At 43.5% G+C, this 24,255-nt stretch overlaps 1 protein-coding gene across 9 annotated transcripts in view; it reads left to right on the top strand.

The window, feature by feature from the left end:
* The first annotated feature begins 331 nt into the window (after positions 1-331).
* Positions 332-24,255, top strand: part of nid2a (nidogen 2a (osteonidogen)) — a 115,966-nt gene continuing 92,042 nt past the window's right edge. For all 9 annotated transcript variants that reach the window (XM_069917029.1, XM_069917030.1, XM_069917033.1 and 6 more), the window contains exons 1-9: positions 332-618; positions 980-1,282; positions 1,755-1,993; positions 2,702-3,222; positions 5,255-5,404; positions 5,510-5,761; positions 7,452-7,652; positions 7,977-8,204; positions 15,252-15,395. In XM_069917029.1, coding sequence (XP_069773130.1) covers positions 418-618; positions 980-1,282; positions 1,755-1,993; positions 2,702-3,222; positions 5,255-5,404; positions 5,510-5,761; positions 7,452-7,652; positions 7,977-8,204; positions 15,252-15,395 — 2,239 coding nt within the window. In that variant the 5' untranslated portion in view covers positions 332-417. The remainder of the gene's footprint in view (positions 619-979; positions 1,283-1,754; positions 1,994-2,701; positions 3,223-5,254; positions 5,405-5,509; positions 5,762-7,451; positions 7,653-7,976; positions 8,205-15,251; positions 15,396-24,255) is intronic.

Consider the following 24,255-nt stretch of genomic DNA (forward strand, 5'->3'; position numbering starts at 1 on the left):
CGTGTCAATGAGTGCTGACTCCACCCTCCCCATTAATAAGTTGCTCGTATAAAATATCCTGGCCCTTTGCTTATCCGAGTGGGCTTCGTGTCAGCATTTTCAACGCTCAGGTTTTCTTCCGCTTAGCGTTTTCTTTTGACTATTTTAACGATGAGAAAGTTGAGCATAGACAAAGTTTAATGGGAACCAGATGTTAACTGATGGGAGCGTGCAGTCGAGCACGTCTATCATTTAAAACCCCAGCCAATCAAAGGGCTCGGAATGGGGCTTTCCCGCCTTCCTCGGGGAGTTATTGGCTGCAAGGGTCTGTGGCAGTTCCGGGGTTAAAATTCCTCCGGAGACCGAGCTATAAAACGGGAGATCAGCGCCCAGAACGGCTTCTATTTCCCCTCAGGGACGGAGTTATTCGTTTCCACAATGCGAGGAAAGGGGTTCGTTTTCCTTTTGAAAATCCACTTTATTTTCTGTTTGGTTTCTGCAATTCAAAGAAAAGATCTTTTTCCGTTTGGTCCACACGGAGGGGATCTTGCCCTTCAAGAAGGCGACGATGAAACCTCTGAAGTCATAAAACTTAAAAGACCCATTGTTTTTTATGACACACAATTCGACAATCTTTACGTAAGTTGCAAATTGCGCCCGACTGCAGACAAAAGATGTGGGAAGTTGAATCTCGCCGTAACTCAGCGGTTTCGGAGTCCGTTGTCTCGGGTACTAACTATTAAAGTCGAGTCCAGTTAAAGTTTGCAAACGCTTCCAGTGACGGAGTCGACAGTGGGGGAACTTGACGTTAAAGACTTGCATTGTTGTCGCATTCATTCAAAAATGTCAGGAGATGTTGTCGATCGGAACTGTAGCTGCACTTGAGCAGGACTGCGAATCAAACCGCTTCCAGACCTGGAACAAGAGCAAATAAAGCAGAAAAGCCATTGCACTGGGTTTGTGATGAACGATTGTTGTGTGTGTGTGTGTCTTCCTACAGGTGGGAACGAACGGTATCATCTCCTTCCAGGATTTGCCCAAAGAGACTCAGTACGTGGACAACGGGTTCCCACTCGATTTCCCGGTGATAGCCCCCTACCTGGCTGACATTGACACCAGTAACGGCCGAGGGCGGATTTATTACAGAGAAGACCATTCCTCTGACATCTTGGTCCGCGCCGGCCAAGAAATCAGGAGAGCCTTTCCGCAGAGCTCAATCGCTCCAACGACTACCTTCATCGCCACTTGGGAGAACGTGGCGCCTTATGAGGAAGTGACGCGCTCCAATCCTCCTTCTAACAGGGTAAGGGACAAGGCGTTGTATTTTGTTTGCACTGTGTGGCTTCCTTGGATGTGCCTCTGGCAGCTATTCTGTAGACTCTTCTCCCGACGATTGATGACTCCTTGGCTGTCACCTGCGAGCCACGCCAGAAACTGGTGGCGTGCAGTCATTTTCTGGAGGGTTTAAAACATTTGGAGAGATCAGGGCATGTTTTGCAAATAAAAAAATGCCAAGGCAAGACCTTCTAGTTAAAATGCCCATTTCGCAATGAATCAAAGATCACCCCCCCCCCCAAAAAAAAACCCCCCACCTGTGTTCTTTAACGCAACGTCGTACAGAATTTTCCAGCACTGGTTTTGGGAATCGTGGAAAAAAAAGACACCTTTTAGACTTGGGCATTGTGCCATACAACATTCTAACGTTTTTTTTTTGTTTGAGTTCGAAATGTGTTGCAAATTATGGAATAAGTATAGTTCTTATATTTTTTTTCCAGTTCAACACCTTTCAAGCAGTTTTGGCTTCTGATCCATCCAATACCTATGCGATGTTTCTGTACCCGGAGGATGGGCTGCAGTTCTTTGGGACCCGTCCGAAGCGATCCCACAATGTTCAGATCGAGTTACCTGCTCGGGTTGGTCTCAACAGAGGCGCAAAGGAGGGCGCACAGTGGAGCAGAGAAGGCTCTTATTACAGTATTACCACCAATGAACAATCAGTGAAAAATCTTTATCAGTGAGTATATTTCATACGGGGGGACGTTTAGTGTTGATCTGTTTAACCCCTCTGCTGCTTTTCCTCTTTGACTAAGATTTCCACCTGTTTTAGAAGTTTCTCTTTTTACGCACCAACACACATAAATATTTTGGAATTATTTACTCATTTAATTTATAAGACACCTCAAGTTACAGTATAACCTTGTTTTCACAGCCTGTGCGAGGAAGCTATTTCCCAGCCCGGCAGTCCTGACTTTGATGCTCCTTACAGCTCACAGATCTTGTGTGATGGATGATAAGAATCCTCAATAACTCTTTGAGGCCTATTTAAGCAATGCACCCAGTAAATATCCTTACTAGAGGAAAGGGATACCCCAGTGATCTTCTCTGCTGTTGTTAAGATCCTTTGTATTGACTTTCAGACTGAAGCTTTGCAGCTGCATCTCCCACAGTGATGCAGCCAGGCAGGACATTCCTGATTGTGATCCTGTCAAGATAGGTGCTGGTAGCCTTGCCTTCCTTAACCTCCTTGTTGGGAAAAGTAGGTGATGCACATTGTCTCAAGATTTTCAGTGCTATCCTTCATGGACTTGCTCCATGTTGAGCATTGCTGTTTCCTCACCCCTATTTGTTTTATTTATTTTAAACACCAACTAAAACTTGCAAATACTGTGTAGCAATGGAGTATTAAATTGAGACTGAGCTCATTATTTTATGACTACTACAGGACAAGCAATTCAGGTGTTCGAGGCCTATGGATTTTTCATATTGGTGGAACTTCCTCCGTCAACAATATCATGCAATCAAATGTCAGAGGGGAACCTTCAGGCGAGGACACTGTTGTTACACTGGATAGTGCCTTAAGTGGGCCAGTTATCCCTGATGTACTGGAATCTTATTATGCAGAAACTGGAGAACCGTATTACGAAAATGAAGAGTTTGAATACACGCCCTCCATTCCCACAGTCCCTCCTCGGAGAGTTAGTGATATTCCAGAGGATCCACCATATCCGGATGCAGGCATTATACCATCTTATCCTGAAGGCTATCCAGAGACTGGTATTATGTCATCGTATTCTGAATCTGGGGCTTTTCCATTGCACCCAGAAAGAAGTCAGATGGTTAGGACTGGGCTATGGAACACTGATGGATTCTCAGTCGTTGAATCTTTGCCTAGAAATCCATCAACAGTTGACCAAGACAGACGCGTTGTCAGTGTGGAAGAAGAAGAAGAGCTTGGTACTGGTGGTAAGTGTTTTGGAAAATCGATTTGTGATGTAGAAGACAATTCAGCCCCATCATCCATCCTGGGTTCCAGACTAATGCTGTCATCTCATTTCCCAGTCTTATTTATTTACATGAGTGGTCTCAAACTTTTCTTCCTTTTAAAAGCCCTTGCACAAGGTATTATTAAGGATAACATAATCATATCATCATTTATGTCACATATTTGAAAATTGGAAACATAACTATAATTATTACATTAACTCATTTTGTTCAGGACATCAAATTCTATCATTATAATAATTAAACAATCAAGTTGTAACTCTAATTATGTCCAAAAGCAGTATTGAATACAAAAATGATACAAATAATACACTTAAAATTCCCTTGCATAAGAATTTATATTTCTGATTTGATCATGTTGTTCTGTGATATGATCCGTAATCTGTAATCTCATACCACCTTAAGTAATCCCTTACTAACCACAGAGCACCTCTAGGGATTACTTAAGGTGGTATGCGAGTTGGGGGGGGGGGGAGGGAGAAAAGTTGAGAACTACTGATTTACACATATTCCACCTACCCATTATCATTCCTCTAATTCTCACGATGGCAATGTGCATCAATCAATATGGGATGTGAGCGGAAACCAGAGCACTCGGAATAAACCCATGCATATACCGACTTTATGCAGGCAACACTATCCATCTCTGTCACATCTGGGCTGCTGGGAGTGGAGCTGCAGCACCACTTTATTTCCCTGTTGTAACTATGGCTCAATAGTGTGAGTGACACTTAATTTGCATAATGTACAGCTTTAAATGCTAATTAAAATTGGTGCTGGTTTTTGTCCAAATTGCAGAACTCAGTGAAAAATAAGGGATGGTGACAGCAATATTGAGAGATTTGTCTGTAGGAATGCTGATTAGGATTTGTAAACTCTCTCCAGTTTTTTCAGAAGACTGGTAATGCTGCATCTTTGTCTGCTATGGGGACACCAATACCCCTGAGCATAAAACTCTCCAAAAAGTAGTGGACACAGCCCAGGACATCACAGGACAAGCCCTCCCCATTATCCAATACAGCCGCAGGGAACATCGGCGGGCAGCCGCCATCGTCCAGGATCTACACCACCCAGCACACGCTCTGTTCTCACTGCTGCCATTAGGAAAGACTCTCTCCACCAGGTTCAGGAACGGCTCTACCCCTTCACCATCAGACTCCTCAACAACTAGCTCAATCAGGAGGCCCCCCCCCCATCCTGACAGTCCCATCCCGCTGGTCCCCACACCCCTCCCCCCCTCACTCCGACAGCCCCCCCAGGCCCACTTCACCCTTACGGGCCCCTGACCTGATGGCTCCCGCTGGCTGCCTCTGCCCTGAGGGGGTCATGGAGGGAGAGGGGTCCCTGGCTGATGGCGTCATCATGATGTCATCAGCTGCTTGTAGTGGCATTCATGTGAGGTGGTGGATCATCTACTGATGATCCTTCCCTGAGAAGGATTTCAGTTGGTGCCTTGGAGCCAGCCATGACGCATTCATAGAGGTAAGTTTCCCGATGTAAGGGCAGAGAATCTCCGCTTTTACAGTCGGACTTTTTCACTGCATGAATTTAAAAAAATCAAGGAAGTGCACAAGTAAGAAGCTTAAATTCTCTCTGTATTTCAGTCAGTTTGTTTATATTTCTTACACGTATATGCTGTGTACAGTTTTTATGCACTAACCAGTAAGTGGTATTTCTGCCTTGCCTGCAGACAAAAGAATCTGAGTTGTATGTGATGTCAGGTATATGGATGAGAAGAAGATGGAGGGTTACGGGCATTGTGCAGGGAGGTGGGACTAGAAAGGGGTGTTTGGTTCGGTGCGGACTAGAAGGGCCTAATGGCCTGTTTCCGTGCTGTAATTGTTATGATATGTTATGTATAAATCTCAAATCTAATGCTGATTTTCAAGCCATCTAATTAGGTGCATGTTATCTCTTTTTCATGAGACTTTAATATTTTTATCTGCACTTTGCTTTAATCTGTATTCTGACGAAGGCATTCCTTGTCTTTCAGTTTTCACATACAGTACAGACACAAGGGAAACCTGTGAGAAAAACCAGGAGCAATGTTCCCAGCATGGTTACTGTGGTGATTACTCAAGTGGATTCTGCTGCCATTGCCATTCCGGTTACTATGGGAATGGAAGGGAATGCCTTCAAGAAGGTGGTTTAAAAATATTAAAACATTTATGTTCATTTTAAATCTGCTTCAAAACGATTTAACCAATTAGACTTGCTCATTTATCCAATTACTTAATTTTATTTACAGGTGTTACTCAACGTGTAAATGGAAAAGTAAATGGAAAATTGATGGTTGGAACCAGTCGAATGCCTGTGGAGTTTAAGAATGCTGACCTGCATGCATATGTAGTTGTGAATGATGGGAGAGCCTTTACAGCAATTAGCCAAATTCCTGAGGTAGTAGGTTGGGCAATACAATCATTGTCAATCATTGGAGATCTTTTTGGATGGTTATTTGCTCTGCAGCAACCTGGCTTCAAAAATGGTTTTACCATTGCAGGTAAGTGAGTTCACAATGTTTAGTTTGACTGAAATTTGTCTGATGGCCTGAGGATATAAAATATTATTAAATGAAATTGTTCAATCCTGATACCTACTCATTTGATTTATTTTTGAAAGGCCCATGTGGCAGCTGAGAATTAAGTATGGTAATCAAGATTGATGCTTTATACATGATAGTTCAGAAATTTGAGCATGCAAATTGTATGTTGTGGTACATGAGTTTCAAGGAGATTCAGAAGCCTTTCTCTTATGCTTCTACTTTTTTCCCCAGAAAGATGGCTTCCAAGCTTAGTTTGTTACATTTTTAAATATTTTGATGGAAAATTAATATTTTTAATATCTTGTGGTTTAGAAAGTAAAGGTGCCACATAACAATAAAATAGCTGAACAGTGTGTTAAATAGTTCTTTGCTAAGACAAAAATTAGAATGTTTCAATCGAATGTTGATCTGTTCTGAGGCCAATGTTCATTATCCAGATGTTGGCATTTTTTTTCACTTTGTCTATTCACCTGTATACAGAAGTTAAATGTATACAGGGTATAGAGTAGTGCACTTGCCATTTATTGTTTATTGTTACATTGTCATTTTTACACTTTGGGTACCACTAAGAGGCCAGGATCGTGGGTTTTGGGTTAATGATGTAGGTATTGGTCATGTAAGGGCACATACTTAAAATACTACATAAATTTCAGAATTTACAACAAAACAATTTCAAATCCAATTATAGTGATCAAGTTTCCTTGAGTGGAGTTGGATAGTAGTATATAATATCGCGCCCCAAGTGGCGACACCTCCCAATTTCCAGGCGTTGCACACTTGTATGTAGGATATATCATGTTGAAATTGTGGTACCTTGCCTCCAGAGTTCATGGTTGAACAAAACATATTGGTTATGGTTCCTTGCTGCTCATTGTTAATCTGTGACTTCTGAAACACACCAGAGGACGTGAGCTTATTCAGCTGTGTAAAATGAATAAGGTTCTTGACAAGTAAATGGTGAAAGATTACTCTGGTAGATAGGAATGCAGAGTTAAGGTAACAATTGGGTCCACTTTGATATTGAAAAGAGAAGGCAGCTTGAGGTATAGTCTACTCCCTTATTTCTATATACATTTTTTCTTCATTGAATTGTACAGCAAAGAAGCAGGCCCTGTCAGATAATTTCATGTTAATGAATGCCATTGTACAAGTCCCATTTGTATGTATTCATTTTTTATCCAAGTATCTGTCCAAATGTTTTTAAAATATTATAATTTTATTTGTCTCTACCACCTCTGGCATCTCATTGCAGATGGCCATTAACCTCTGAAAAGTTTATCCCTCAGATTGCGAATAAATTTCTTCACTTTCCCCTTTAAAGATGCCCTTTTAGTTTTAGACTCTCCTGCCCAGGCAGACAGAATCTTCTGATAGATAATCCTGTTGATGCCCCTTATAGAAGTTTATAAAATTAGGAGCTTTACCTTTGATGCTGCAGTTCAATCTAGCCCATCAAATCTTGTAACTACACCCTTCCATTCATGCAACATTGTTTTCCATTAATACATGGTGTCTACTTTCACATGCAAACAATTTTTCATTTGATTTGGATAAGAATTCTTAGTTTTAGAATAAGCAAAAAACAAGCTAATGTATCGTCGTGATGGTTGGTTGGTTTCATTATGTAACCTTTTGCAATTTCCTTTAGGTGCCAAATTTATTCGCAATATTGACCTCACATTTTATCCAGGCAATGAACAGTTAAATATAATACAAATAGCTCAAGGATTGGATGAACAGAATTATCTTACTGTGACTACAGAGATTGAGGGAGAGTTGCCCAATATTCCTGCAGGTGCTAAAATCCACATGCAGCCATATGATGAACTTTACTACCGTTCCAGTTCAGGTATGTCAAGATCATTATCTTTTTGGCATACATTAATGCTTTTTAAAATTTCCTTTCTTTGTGAAAATGACAATTTATCTTACCCATTTTAAAGGGGTAATGTTTCTGGAATCAATTCAAATAAAAAAAATTTTGATAACTTTTACCCAAGTCATTTTAAAGATTTAAAAAAAAAAAATCCTTAATTCAAGCTTTGTATAGTTCACCTTTGGGTCAACACTGTCACTCTTTACAAGCATAAAATGCTTGGCTGCCTTGTATTATTTACTTATGTAATTTTAAAAAGTTTGATTGTTGCACTCTGTTCAAACTTCCCCTCTGCAGCAATTACTTCTACTGCCTACAGGGATTATTCTGTTGTCTCTGGAAATGGTGAGGTACAGACACTTCGTTACCATTTGAGACAGAACATTACCTACTATGACTGTGAGCATGCACCAAAGGCGATTCCAGATCCTCAAAATCTTACTGCTGAGCGTATTTTTGTTCTATACGATTGGAGTGAACAGGTGGTTAGATATGCAATGATCAACCAGATTGGACCTGTCAGAGGTGAGTGATATCTAACAAAATTTATTCCAACATTCTTTTCACACGGCGAAGGAATAACATGTTGCAATTCATGATGATGTAGAATGCCTATTTTGTAGTAATTTTGGCCTGTTTTTTGATCAATTTAAGAAATTGTTCAAATGAATTTTAAATCAGTATCTGCTTGTGCTTCCTGGGGCAAAAGCATTTATTCACTTGATCTTTTAATTCTTCACAGTAATAAGACAAACTGAATGACTACCTGATGCATTGCTTCTCATTATTTTTGCATGCATAGGAGGGTAAAACAATAAATGGGCATTCACAAAGAGAATTTGAATAACGGTCACTGGAAGGGATGAGAACGTGACTGTCTCAATGGAGAGAAACTTAAAAGTGCAGACACTGCAGTTGTAGCAAAAATGCAGAAATGCTGGAGGACCTCAGCAGGTCTTTCAGAGTCCATAGGAAGTAAAGATATATAAACTGATGTTCCAGGCCTGAGCCTTTCAGGGTACAAATAAAAAGCAGGCAGGCACCTGAAGTAATTCAGGTGACTGTCTACTTTTAAATTCATTACTTGAAGAAGGGCTCAACCCTGAGACATCAGTTATTTATCTTTACCTCCAATGCATGTTGCGAGACTTGCTGAATTTCTCCAGCATTTCTGCATTTTTACTCAAATCTTAACAGCTCTTTTTTTTCTCTCTGAACAAATGAGTTAAGTTGGTCCCAAGGTCAGCAATTCATATTCATTTCTCTAGATAGCGCCTGCTGTATGAAATGGATCACAATCTCTAACTGAAGTATGAACACTCCGAGAATAGGAAATAATTTTGTATATTGATACAAATTGTCTTTGTTTATTATTGGTGAACAGTTTATTAACTGTTATTTAGAACATTCAGTCTCTTCCAACAGTAATATTTACTATTGATAAATTTCTTTTCAATAAACAAAATTTATGACCATGAACTGCTTTTATTAGTTGAGCTGGAGTTGGGGATGACCCCACAATGCAAGTCCTATTGTCATGTGGCATATCCTCCTCCTTGTGAGGTTTAATTGTTCCCTGGAATTATCAATGTGCATGAATGTTTTTAATCTTCCAAAATTCCATAGATTCTAGATTGGTTTCCACAGGTTAGGTGGCAAATGCAATCCCATTATTTTAGAAGGGTGAAAGAAAATGAACTATAGATCAGGTAGCCTTCTCAGTAGCAGGAAAAATAAAGGGAAATGCTGTTTGAATATTTTGAAGTTGCACTGGTAAAATAAAGGGCAACAAAGTGATGCAAGGGTCTTGGTGTACATGATGTTGGGTGTCACATAGTGATAAGAGTTGAGGATTAATGAATAAAAAAAGGTGAAACAGTTAATTTCTGGCTGGGCAGACAGTTACCAGTGGGGTGCTGTCGGTGTGATGTTGGAGCCCAGCTATTTTGCATACATATACATTAGTGTATTGCTCCTTTTAAACTTTTACACTTCCAAATGTAGATTTTGTATATGCATGAGATTAAAAGCTTGAAGTGAACTGGGATTCACTAGAAGTGTCCTGTACCGACGATTGGTCCCACCTCCCGGCTCCTCACTGGGAGTCCGTATATAACCCTGGTTTCCTGACTAAACCCTGAACCTCTCTGATGCCTGTTCATGAACCCTACCTGTGTTGTAAGCTAATAAAAGCGTTTGTTCTCCCTCCAGTTGAGGGTGAGCTTTTATCTACGCTACAATTTTATTAGCTTACAAACAAGGATGGAGGTGTTGCTCAAGCCCAGTATGCTGTTGATAGGCCCCCCAATCTCCTGACATGGCTGAGGAGTTCGCACATTGGCTAAACTGCTTCCAGGCCTACCTGAACGTGACCAGGGACGTCTTCCATACAAACGAGCTCTGGAGGTCAGCACTCATCTCAAGGGTAGGGATGAAAGAGTACACAGTCGTCCAAGACTGCCCGACATACAAAGTCGCAGTCAAGGCGCTGAAGAGTCGCTACATGAAGGCCTTGATCAAGGTCCCAGCGAGGCACTGTCTCACCCTACGCCGCCAACAGCCCGGAGAATCGATCAACAACTACCTTCTGGATCTGCGAACGCTGGCTAAAAAGTGCAGGTATGAGGCTGCTTCAGGCCGCGTCTGGGAAGATGAACAGATTCGGGGCCCACTTGAGGTACGTGAGGAAGCAACTGCTCAAGTCAGGAAGGAAGGACCTTGCTAGCCACGTTGAGCTGGCCAAATCACTGGAACAGGCCAGTCTCAAGAACGATGATCTGGAGGCCAGTGAACTTGCACTCTCGGGTGAGCACTACAAGGACCGGTGGCTCCCGCTACGGCGCCCCCACTCTAACGGCTGCTGCTTCCCGAGCCCAGGAGTGCTTTTTCTGTGGCAAGGGATGGCACCCTTGTGCCCGCTGCCCCACCAAAGAAAGCATGCTCCAGCTATAGGAAGAAGGGACATTGGGCAAGGGAGATCCGGGCAAGTCCATGGCCTGTATTGCTCCTGGATCCAATTCCTGCCCCAAGTCATGTGTTCCAGACTCGTCTGAGATTGCCTGCTGTGGAAAACTGTGCAAAAAGACTTTGCGGCCATCTTGCAGTGCCACGAGGTCGGCACCATCTTGTCTGCACAGGTCAATTCAGGACAGAGGGGGCCACTCGAGGGAAGAACACGGCGTCTCCGGTGACCTGGAATCACTGGTCCTCAACCAGAATAGACCTCACCAGCTCAGCAACTTGATGGTAACGGTGAAGGTAAATGGATATTCGACCAAGAGTCTGATTGACACAGGGTCCACGGAAATTTTCAGAGACTCATGGACTGTGCAAAAATATAATTTAAAAATGTACCCCTCTAATTACTGAATCTTCCTAGCGTCCCAGTCCCATTTGGTGTAGGAACAGAAACATTGTATAGTTCATCTGTCATTTAAAGGGGGGGGAATTTTATAAATTTTGCATGTACGTTTTAGATGAATTGTGTGCTCCAGTACTGTTGGGTCTGGACTTCTGTGTCACCTGAAAAGCTTGACCTTGACCTTGGAGTTTTCTGGTTCCCCCCCCCCCCCCCCCCCCCCGCCACAGTAACGGTTTGGAACTGGGGGCCCTCAAAACCAGAACCCACTTGCAACCTCTCCACACTGAACATCGACCCCCTGCCTCTGTTCCCAAATCTTTCTGCTGACTGTAAGCCCATCGCCACCAAGAGCAGGAGGTACAGCGTGGCAGACAGGGAGTTCATAATGACAGAGACCCAGTGCCTGCTGGAGGAGGAGATCATTGAACATAGCACCAGCCCGTGGAGATCACAAGTGGTGGTAGTAAAGGGGGAAAACAAGTCCAGGTTAGTGATTGACTATAACCAAACAATTAATAGATACACACTCCTGGACATATACTCCCTCCCTTGCATTTCGGATATGGTGAATGATATTGCGCAGTATCGGGTCTGTTTGACCATCGACCTGAAAGCTGCCTGTCGCCAGCTGCCAATCCATTCCAAGGACTGCTTGCACACAGTATTTGAGGCTAACTGTCGACTCTATCCGTTCCGAAGGGTCCATTTGGGTATTACCAATGGGGTCTCTATTTTGCAGCGGTAGATGGACAGGATGGTGGATGAGTACAGGTTGAAGACTATCTTCCTCAACAATGTCACCATCTGTGGCCACACGTGGAAGACCATGATGCCAATCGCCAGAGTTTTCTCCACACAGCGACAATTCAGACAAATATGTATTCAGGACTACACAACTGGCTATCCTTGGTTATGTGGTGGAGAATGGTGTCATTGGCCCCGACACTGATGGGATGCTTCCCCTCCATGGAACCACAAAGGCTTTGAGGGGATGGTTGGGTTTTTTTAATCATATTACGCCCAGTGAGTTCCTCAATACTCTGACAAGGTTCCACCTCTCTTAAAGGTCACCACTTTTCCCCTTTCTGCTGAATCTCAGACAGTTTTTCATTACCTTCGAAGTTACATTGAGAAAGCTGCCATGCACGCGGTAGACAAGAATGTACCTTTCCAAGTGGAAACTGACACTTCGGATGTAGCCCTGGCTGCTACTCTCATTCAGGTGGGCACGTCACGTGCCTTTTTCTCATGGACGCTTCAAGGCCACGAGCTCCGGAACCTGTCCGTGGAAAAGGAGGCTCAAGCCATTGTAGAAGCTGTAAGGCACAGGAGGCACTACCTGGCTGGTAGAAGATTCATGCTCCTCATGGACCAGTGTTCTGTCGCATTCATGTTCAGCTACGCTAAGAGGAGCAAAATCAAAAGGGACAAAATTGGTAGGTGGAGGATTGAACTCTCCACCTACAGTTTTGACATTGCCTACCACCCTCCAGATGCCTTGTGCAGAGGATGCTGTGCCTCCTCACACACTGGTCCACTGCAGACCATACACAATGAGCTCTGCCATCCAGGGGTCACCTGCATGGCTCATTTTGTCAAGCCCTGCAATTTGCCATACTCAATAGAAGACGTTAAGGAAGTGACCAGATCATGCCAGGTCTGCGCTGAGTGCACTTTGTTCGACCTGCGAAAGTGCACCTGATTAAATCATCCAGGCCCTTTGAATGGCTCAGCATTGATTTTAAGGGACCTCTCCCCTCCACGAAAAGGAACACCTAATTTCTCTCAGTCATCGTTGAGTACTTCCGCTTCCCATTCACCATCCCGTGCCCAGACACGTCCGCCTCGTCTGTAATGAAATCCATAGATTCTTTTTAACCCTGTTCAGATATCATAGTGACTGGGGCTCAGCCTTCATGAGCGACGAGCTGTGTCAGTACCTGCTGGTGAGGGGCATCGCATCCAGCAAGACTACCAGTTACAAACCCTGGGGGAACGGGCAGGTTGAAAAAGAGAACGCCACGATCTAGAAGGCTGTCAAACTTGCCCTGAAGCAAAGAGGCCTTCGAGATTCACACTGCCAGGATGTCCTCCCCATTGTACTCCACTCAATTTGGTCGCTACTCTGCACTGTAACCCATGCTACTCCTCATGAGCTCATGTTTACATTTGACAGAAGGTGGGCATCAGGGAATACACTCCCAGCCTTGCTCACTAGTCTTGGTCTGGTCCTTCTCAAGAAGCATGTGAGGAGAAGCAAGACCACACTCCCCCCAGTGGAAAGGGTGAAGTTCCTCCATGCCAACCCCACGTAAGCCTACGTGGAATACCTGGATGGCAGGGAAGACTCATCAGGGATCTGGCATTGCCAGAACAGAGGATCCGTTGCCTCAGGTGCCCCACGAGCTACCTAGCTCTTTTCCCCCACCCCCGCCCAGTCCCTCAGAGAACCCAGTTCAGGAGGTGAGTGAACCCCCCTCTGTCATCGAACCGGAGCCGCAGCCCAATACCCTTCCATCACAGGTGGACTAGGAGACTCAAGGCGCCCAAGGCCCCCCAATGCTAAGGTGCTCCACCAGGATCTCCTGGACTACCTGAATCTGTAAATAGTATTGTAAATATCTCTTCTGTGTCAACTACTGACTTCTGATCCTTGTTCTCTTCATCCACAGACACTTAATTCTGAAGGAAGGGGTGAATGTAGTGAACTGGATTCACTAGCAGTGTCCTGTACTGACGACTGGTCCCACCTCCTGGCTCCTCTCCCAGAAGCCCGTATATAACCCTAGTTTCCCGCCTAAACCCTGAACCCCTCTGAAGCCTGTTCATGAACCCTACCTGTGAATGTAAGCTAATGAAAGCGTTAGTTCTCCCTCCAGTCAAGTGTGAACTTTTATCTATGCTACAAAGCTGCAATACACAAAAGTGCTGGAGAAATTCAGCAGGCCATGCAGCATCTATAGAAGTAAAGGGTAACCAACATTTTGGGCTTGAGCCCTTTGTCAATGTATGAGCAAAAAGAAGACCAACGCCTGAATAAATTGGTCAGGGAAGGAGAGGAGGAAAGAAGGGGAAAGCAAGGGAGTGCAGGCTATATGGTAAGAATGTCATGTGGACATGGGATAGGGGGTAGAAGAGACCAAATATTGATGTTAAGGTGTGGAAGTATTTCTCTTAATAGAAAGGGAAGTGGTGGGAACTGGATCGGAGACAAGGGGATGGAGAAAGAGACTCTAGGGAGGAATTTAACAGAAACTGGAGAAGATCTTAAAGCCATCTAGTTGGAGACTGCCCAGTTGGAACATTGGGTATTGTTCCTCCAGTTAATGGTAGCTATAGTTTGTCCCCTCCTTTCAACAATTTGAAGGGAGGGACTGTTTTACTTGCAACTTCCTGGTCTACACTTCCATCTCCACCAATGATTTCTCATCATGTGGCACTTTGTCATGCAATGGCAAAAAGTGCAACATTTGTTGGTTTCACTTCTGCCCTCTTAATCAACAATGGATCCAAACCTTCTTCCCAGATGAAGCAGCAATATGTTTGCATTTCTTCCAATCTATTGCACTGCATTAGAGAAATCAGATGGTGTTTGGGTGATTGCTTTGTGGCACACCTGCACTCGTTCTGCAGAATTCACCTGAAGCTTCTGATTGCCTTCTATTTTAACTCTCTATCCCATTACCTATCTGAATGTGGCCGCCACCTCCATTGAGGCAAGGCCCAATGCTTGCTTGAGGATTACCATATCTGAGCACATTGCAGTCTTCAGGATCATGTTATCCAACATGTTATTCACACTTTGTTTGTATCAAAATTGCTATTTTTTAAAATCTGTCACCCTCTTGTTTCTTTGTACAGGTTGGCCTGCTGGACAGGTCTTGATAGGCTACAACATTATAGTGATTTATACATCATTAGCAATATGCTACACAAGGTTTTTCAACTGCTTCTTAACTACCACATTAGTTTACCCTTTATCTCTCCATCATGTTCTGTACCTGGACTAACTTTATCTGATAGCTTAAATGTTAACTGTTTCTCCTTCTACTGATGTTGCCTGACCTGTTGAGTGTTTCCAGCATTTTCTGGTTTTACCAGTCAAATGAAGATGCTTGCTTGTCCTTGTTATGTTACTGGTCTCCTGGCATTGTGTATTCTTTATCATGATATTTACTTGGTTCTTTGTATCTTTCAAATTTTCTGCACAGTTAACTCCAGGCCTGACACTCTAAATCCTTGTCAGCATGGAAGCCATTCCTGTGATCCAAGGGCGCAGTGTTTTGCAGTGAATGACCATGATCACATCTGCACATGTTCACAAGGCTATGAAGGAGATGGCAAAGTTTGCACAGGTATGTTTCTGATTAATGTGATATTGTGTTCCAGAGCAGCTGTTCTCAACCTTTTTTTGGCGATGGCCTTTAGGACTACTCAAAATATATGGGTCCCCTTCTCTGTGAAGTAGTCAAGTTTTGGTTTCTTGCATACTTCTCTCCTACTGACTACATTAAAAAAAATTAAAAATTGATGTTATATGACTTTTACTGGGGGAAGCTGGATGAAGGGCCTCCATTGAGAATGGCTGTATTGGGATCCTTTCTGTACATCCCTTAAATTTTTGGTCATTTCTAACTAACAGTTCTTTCTTTGGCTTGGCTTCGCGGACGAAGATTTATGGAGGGGGTAAAAAGTCCATGTCAGCTGCAGGCTCGTTTGTGGCTGACAAGTCCGATGCGGGACAGGCAGACATGATTGCAGCGGTTGCAAGGGAAAATTGGTTGGTTGGGGTTGGGTGTTGGGTTTTTCCTCCTTTGCCTTTTGTCAGTGAGGTGGGCTCTGCGGTCTTCTTCAAAGGAGGTTGCTGCCCGCCAAACTGTGAGGCGCCAAGATGCACGGTTTGAGGCGTTATCAGCCCACTGGCGGTGGTCAATGTGGCAGGCACCAAGAGATTTCTTTAGGCAGTCCTTGTACCTTTTCTTTGGTGCACCTCTGTCACGGTGGCCAGTGGAGAGCTCGCCATATAACAGATACAGTTCTTTACTACATTGCAAAATGTATATTTGCAATTTGTCATTGGATATGATGGATTTTTTTGTGATGTGCAAGAGTGCATTCAAGTAATTTGGTTGCACATATTTCAGATTTATTGTCAGATTACATGCTTCCCACTCTGTCAGCTCACTTGTCAGACTGCTACTGGTAACATGTAACCCAGTACTACCTGTTGGGTGGTCGTTGACTAAACTGGCACCCCCACCAGGCTTGCCTAGTGCGGAGGGTGGCTAGACACCCTGCAGATGAGAAACAAGACCTGTCAAAGGGCTGATGAACCCTCTTGTAGGGTCAACGGCCATCTAGCAAACATGTGCTGTGAAGTACGGAAAGGGCATCCCTTGCATCGAAGCTTGGTCTGACCATTCATTGCAACAGCACTTCCCCCAACTGTCTTGAACCTCACCATGTTGTTGGATCTGGGAGGCAATGTCAACGGGATGGGTCTGGACCTGTGCAATCCTCTACTCACCTAAATCCCCATTCACGATGCCATTAATGTGCTGGTTGCAGGAATGATTCTCTGAGATGATGACTCCCAAGAACTTAAATTTGCTCATCCTCTCCATCTCTGATTACCCCCTTTGATCACTGGATCTTGCACCTCTGGTTTTCCCTTCCTTTGATCCTAAGATTCAATTTCATTGATGGTGACTTTTCTACTCAGCAGATATTGCAATTTGGGATGGATCATTTTTCAGTACATTTTTTCTATCCTTTTTGTAAAAGTTATACCATTTGCATCTCGAACTCTTTGGTGTTATAGGAACTTGTTTGATGTGTCCGAATGAATGTCATATGTGGACCAATGAAATAAAATGTCTGCTTTTTGGGGTTACATGATTGTGAGTATCTAGGAGGTTGCAGATCTTAGGAGCTCCCAGACCTAGACCAGAAAACGGTTAAAAATCCAAAATTCAGGATAAAGAGAAAAATCTTGATGATTGCAAGAAGAGGATGAGGAAACTTCAATCAACAAAAAAGGGAAAAATACAGTGAGGAAATGGGCATCCTGACAAGGATCCAAAGTTGAAGTACCTCGTGTCAGCAGTAATGGTGGTGCTGACCTGAGAGCCATCGAGGAAGATGCAGACTCCATGGCCTCGGCACCAGCGGGAGTCCCACAAGCAGGCTGCTGCCAGAATGGAGGAATGGTCCCAAGTGGCCGAGAAGGTGGTGAAAACCCTGGGACAAGTGAATTGGGGTGAGGGAGGACAGCTGCCTTTCCTTCACAGCTCGTGAGTTTGCGCGCCAAGCAGCGGGCTCCCCGACGGCCGGGACCCACTAATGGTGTGTCGAGTCGGGGAACGGTGGGCTTGACTGGAGCTAGCATGATCTCAGGACTAATGAGCTCCAATGAGGGTGTGGATGAGGTCAACTGGGACAATGGCAATCACTAGGGCCATCTAGTCAGAGGCTAGAGTCTGCGGGATGGCAGTGATGCTGGTAATGGCGGCAGTCAAGTGAACGAGGGATCTAGCCTCGAGGCCAGGAGAAGTCGGAAGGCCCGGAGCCCTCCTTAAGAGACATCTTGCAGACTTTGGCCCAAATGGAAGAGAGATTGGAGAAGTTAGTGGATAGAAGAGTCAGAGGCATGTCAGAAAAATTAGACAGGGTGGAGAATATAACAGGCAGGGTTGCAGAGATGGAGGAGAGATTGGGAGTAGGGGAGGATAGAATTACTACAATGGAACAAGAAATTAAAGGCCTCCTTATAGAATGGGATATGGTATGGGGGAAGCTGGACTTTCTGGAGAACTTCACAAAAAGGTGCAACATTAAATTGGTGGAATTGAAGGAAGACTTGGGGTGGGGCAGGGAGAGTCTCATAGAGTTCCTAACTAAATGGATCCATGAAGTGCTTGGAAAGGTGCTGCTGGGAGCCCCCATTAAAATAGAAAGAGCTTTTAGAGCCCCAATCCCTAAGCCAGGATCGGGACAAAGGCTCTGGTCGATTCTCATAAAACTAAAATATTTTCAGGATCATGAAAAAAACAGGGGCAGCAGCAAAAGGGGCAATTCCGAGGGGGACTACTTTTAATGTTAATAGCTTAAACGGATCAGTGGAACAAAAAAGGGTCTTGACACATTAAATAAAATGGGGATAGATCTGGCCTTCCTCCAAGAGACGCATTTAACAGAGCAGGAACATCACAAGCTAAAAAATGGATGGGTGGGTCAGGTCATATCCTCCTCATTTAGCAATTCTAGTGGGGAAGAGTGTTCCAGTGCAGGTGCAGAGGGCGATTACAGACAAAACAGGAAGATTCATTATGGTGCACTGTCTGACCCTAGTGAATGTCTACGCCCCTAATTATGATGATGAAAAATTTATACAGGACATTTCTGTACGACTGGCAGAGGCAAGTGAAATTATTCTTATGGGGGTGACTTTAATCTATGTCTAGATCCTGGGCTGGATAAATCCACAAAATGAATAACTAGGACTAGAGCAGCGAAAGCCACCATTGACTGTATGAGGGAGTTGAATTTGATAGATGCATGGAGGAAAAAGCATCCAAGAGAGTGATTACTCGTTTTACTTAAGCAACATGACTCCTACTCTAGAATAGACTTTTATGGCTTCATCCCATATAGAGGGTAGGATCATGGAAACTGAGTATAGGGCAAGGCTTCTCTCTGATCATTCCCCACCCCCTGGTTTTGACTATAGAAATTCCAAATCAGAAGGACACGGCATACAGGTCGCGTCTTAACACTTGTTGAAAAAGCCGGAGTTTTGTAGCTTCATAAAAGCTGAAATAGCCCTGTTTTGTGAGGCCAGCTGCCCCTCGACTCCACATAAATTCCTTCTGTGGAACACCCTTAAGGCATACTTGAGGGGCCAGATAATTGGGTGAACAAAAACAGTCAAGAAAAATTATATGATGGAGGTGGAGGAATTGAAAAATGACATTACCCAATTAGAGAAAGATTTTCAGAAATCAGGCTGAGGACCACAATAGAGCTATTACAAACAAGAAATAGGAATATAATATGCTTCAGACGTATAGTATGGAGAAGGCCCTTATGAGGTGAAGGCGAAAGTATTATGAGTTGGGGGAAAGAGCTCACAAGGTCCTCGCTTGGCAGTTATGGGCAGAATAAGCCTCTACAACAATCCATGCAATACAAACAGGGAATGGCCAGATCTTGTATAAACCAAAGGAAATTAACAAGACCTTCAGAGAATTTTATGAAGGATTGTATAAATCTGAATTGACTGGGGATCCTAATCGAATGGATGAGTTTCTGGCCAAATTAGATCTTCTAAATTTAAATCCGGAGGAGGGGTAAGGCACTGAGTGCGCTATAAGCTGGCAAGTCTCTGGGGGAGGATGGATTCCCATCTGAGTTCTATGAGAATTTAAGGATTTGCTAATACCTCTGTTTATGTGATAGACCAGGCAAGGGAAACAGATACTCCCAGAATCTTTCACACAGCAATTGTTACGACAATCTTAAGGGTAAAGATCTACTTTTGCCTTCTTCTTATAGACCAATCTCCCCACTGAATACTGATTAGAAGATCCTTGCCAAGGCACTGGCAAACAGACTGGCATTGCATATAGCATAAATCAGAAATGAGAGTGGATTTGCTGTTTCCCTGGATGCAGAGAAGGCTTTTGATACTCTGGAGTGGGAATTTTTATTTAAAGTGGTGAAGAAGGTGGGGTTAGGGCCAACTCTTCAAAATTGGATTAGGGTGCTATACTATGTGCACAAGGCAACGACCAATGGACAAATCCCTTCAGCTTTTCCACTTACCAGATCTAGTAGACAAGGGTGCCCACTATCACCAGCTCTATTTGTGCTAGCAATGGAACCACTGGCTGAGGCCATTCGCCAGGATGCAGACATTAAAGGTTATAGAGTGGGCCAGGAGGAGCACAAATTCAACTTATTTGATGATGACATGCTGATATATCTGACAGATCCTGCAGATGCCTTGACTGCATGTGGTATTGGAGTTCTATGGGAAACAGTCTGGGTATAGGATCAATTGGGGAAAAAGTGAGGTGATGCCACTCACCAAGGGGAAATACAGCCAACTTATAGAAAATAGCAATTTAAAGTGGCCCCAGGAGGGGATCAAATACCTAAGAGTTAATATTGATGGCAACTTGAATAATTTATAAAAGTTAAATTGCGCCCCCTTGCTGGAGAGAGTCGAGGAGGATTTAAATAGATGGATGTCCCTGCCCATAACATTAGTGGGCAGGGTTAACAGCATCAAAATGGATGAGCTGCCAAGATTCCAGTATCTTTTTCAGATATTGTCTGTGCTGTTACCCTGGGATTTCTTCAAACAGCCACTAAAAGGGGTGTCAAACTCAAATTCACAGAGGGCCAACATATGTAATGTTAAACTTTTTCTTATTAAAATAAATGTTTAATAATAGTTTTGGTTAAACTCTTTCCAGAAGAAGCATTAACAAATGAGAAATAAAATATTCAATAAATAATATTTCTCTATAGCCTTTAAGCTCCTTTTAAATGTATTTTTTTTCACAAGTCAACAAGTCAAAAAAATAACAACTTGCTTCAATGAAAATCCAATCTTTCAACTATGAACAGTCCAAAGTTAACCAAAGAAAATATTAATCCATGCTTAGCTTGCTACACTGTGATTTACTCTGATGCACCTGGGTCTAAACCAGATACTTGGCATCTCTTCTTAGATGCAAGTTCATCAAACTCTGGGGTCAGAGTTTGCCTCCCACCTGTCTTGAAAGGACCTGTTTTCTGTCTTTCGTTTGGCCATTTTTTGTAAGGGGTTTATTACATGCGAGTTAGGTGACAGGTCGCAGATGCTAATGAAAGTAAACAGAGGAGGTGGGGGTGATTAGCGGGCTGATGGGGCGGCGCCAACACATTTGCAAAGCATTCTGGGATTTGTAGTATTAGATGTGCATGCGCTATACTGGCATGGCGGCCAGCGGGCCAGCTCTAATACATATTTGATATGATCTTGCGGGCCAAATATAATTATATCACGGGCCAAATTTGGCCCGCGGGCCTGAGTTTGACGTGTGATCTAGGCAAATTGAGGATGCCAGACTTTATATATATATAAAAAAAATAATATCATTAGGCAGTTCAGTTGAGATGCATCACCTCTTCCTTCCAAGGAGGCAGTGTACCATCCTGGCCACAAATTGATCTGCACTTGGTGGCCAAGAAGATAGCAGAGGACTTTATTTATAAATGGGATGCCAAATTGCTGTCAGGAAAGAAGGGCAGCCCCATACTGAAACAAATTATTAATATCTGGAACAAAATTAATCACTATCTGAACATCAAAGTGGGGCTGTCCCCAAAAATGCCCATGACTCCTAATAAATTAATACCAAGATCCTGGACACCTGGTGCTGTAATGGCATCAGGTGCATGGAGGACTGTTACAAGCTGGGGCAACTAATGATATTTGAGCAACTCAAATATAAATATGACTTGCCAAATCAGATATTCCACTGCTATCTTCAAATAAGATCTTTTTTATGGGATGTATTGGGTTCAATATGGCCCTACCTCGGTGCAGTGCCATAAAGAAATTCATTTCTGCAATGTATTTCCTGCTCCAGTCAGGTGGACCCAAATGAGGGATGCTGGTCCGACTTATGCTGGGACAGCATGAGCACAGTCATCAATGCAAGGTACAGGTTGGTGGAATATAATTTCTTGCACCAGCTGTATCTAATGCCACAGAAAATAAACAGGTCAAAACCAGAACTCTCAGACCAATATTTAAGGTGCAGCATGGTGACTGGGACGTTTGTGCAATCTGGTCATGTGCCAAGGTGAGGACCTTTTGGGTAGAACAAGGCCAAGTCCAAGAGAAAATCATAGGTAAATGATTCCAGCAGGTCCCAGAGTTGTTCCTGTTTGGAAACATAATGGACATAAGGTTTACAATGAAGCTGTCCAAATTTCAAATCCAATTTGTGTTAATCACATTGGCAGTAGCCAGGAGGTGCATTGAGGCAACTTGGAAGTCCGACTCTAGTCTTGGTATCGAAAGATGGAACATGGAAATGCAGCGCTGCGTTCCCCTGGAGAAAGTAACATAATCTGAGAAACAAATACGACACTTTTCAAAGGATCTGGCAGCTGAACATGCGCCACATAGGTGTATGGCAGTGATTGATTCCCCAGTTCCTTGCCATGGTGTCCTCTCCCTTGCACTAATCCCAATTAAGGAAAATCAGGAATATATATCAGCTGCCCACTGAGCAGCAACAATCCCTGTTCCCTAATTATTATTTATTATTCTGGTGTAAAGATTTTTGTTGTTGGTCAAAGTCTGAATGAGCTGTCCTGTGCTAGATATGGGGGGGGGGAGGAACTGGAAAAAACGAGAGCTTGTGTATGCAGTTAATAATGAGAATGGAGTGTATGTACATTTGAATACGAGCTGCCAGGAAGGCACTAACAATGTATATGGCTGTACAAGCTTATGTGAAAATATAAATGAAATATTTTTTAAAAATGCATGCTTTTGTTTCCAGTATTTGCAAAAACTTGTGGCATGTGACCTTACATTTAAATAATGAATAGGAGTGACTGTATGGAGCAGATTTTATTTTGCAATGCTGTACAGTTAGCCTTGCTCTGGGGCCTCTAGTACTCTTGAGACTAAGAATAGTTTTATCCTTGCCAAAATAATTGCTCATTTAATTTTGTCAGAGGACAAATACATATTAAAGGATTTAAGAAAATTGCACTGTTGAAGTTGCTTTTTTGTCATTTACAGCCCCTTGGTAAACTTGAAGCTATCAGTAAGGGGCTTTATAGAGTTCTGTTTGTTAAGCTAACAGAGAGCTCTGCCAAAATTTTCAGGATTATCTCTCAACCAGCTGAATTTGTGGCTGTACAAATTATCACATGTCTGTAGACCATTGGCTCTTTTCAAGTGACCTAGAGGGTCCTGTCAAGCATCAGCCAAGGATTACTTGGAAATTAGCTCAGATTTCTGAGTAGGCTGTATATAATGTATAGTTTGTTATAATGGAACCCTTATTGTCAAGCCAGTTACAAATGCATCCAAAAGGTGGTTTCAATGGATAGTGCCCGAAACAGCATAAACCCCTAGATCTGAGAATCTGAATAGATACAACTTGCTGTTTGTTCTAGTAATGTGATGATCTCAAAATGATTCTGCAATGCCAGTACAGATCTCTTGAAAATTTTCACCTTTGGGGATTCCAGCTTTTTATTAAATAATATATGTATTTGATAAATAATATATGTATTTGTCCGTGAACTACTCTTTGCAGATGATGCCGCTTTAGTTGCCCATTCAGAGCCAGCTCTTCAGCGCTTGACGTCCTGCTTTGCGGAAACTGCCAAAATGTTTGGCCTGGAAGTCAGCCTGAAGAAAACTGAGGTCCTCCATCAGCCAGCTCCCCACCATGACTACCAGCCCCCCCACATCTCCATCGGGCACACAAAACTCAAAACGGTCAACCAGTTTACCTATCTCGGCTGCACCATTTCATCAGATGCAAGGATCGACAATGAGATAGACAACAGACTCGCCAAGGCAAATAGCGCCTTTGGAAGACTACACAAAAGAGTCTGGAAAAACAACCAACTGAAAAACCTCACAAAGATAAGCGTATACAGAGCCGTTGTCATACCCACACTCCTGTTCGGCTCCGAATCATGGGTCCTCTACCGGCACCACCTACGGCTCCTAGAACGCTTCCACCAGCGTTGTCTCCGCTCCATCCTCAACATCCATTGGAGCGCTCACACCCCTAACGTCGAGGTACTCGAGATGGCAGAGGTCGACAGCATCGAGTCCACGCTGCTGAAGATCCAGCTGCGCTGGATGGGTCACGTCTCCAGAATGGAGGACCATCGCCTTCCCAAGATCGTATTATATGGCGAGCTCTCCACTGGCCACCGTGACAGAGGTGCACCAAAGAAAAGGTACAAGGACTGCCTAAAGAAATCTCTTGGTGCCTGCCACATTGACCACCGCCAGTGGGCTGATAACGCCTCAAACCGTGCATCTTGGCGCCTCACAGTTTGGCGGGCAGCAGCCTCCTTTGAAGAAGACCGCAGAGCCCACCTCACTGACAAAAGGCAAAGGAGGAAAAACCCAACACCCAACCCCAACCAACCAATTTTCCCTTGCAACCGCTGCAATCGTGT

This window comes from Narcine bancroftii, chromosome 2 (genome assembly GCF_036971445.1).
Source record: "Narcine bancroftii isolate sNarBan1 chromosome 2, sNarBan1.hap1, whole genome shotgun sequence".
Lineage (NCBI taxonomy): Eukaryota > Metazoa > Chordata > Chondrichthyes > Torpediniformes > Narcinidae > Narcine > Narcine bancroftii.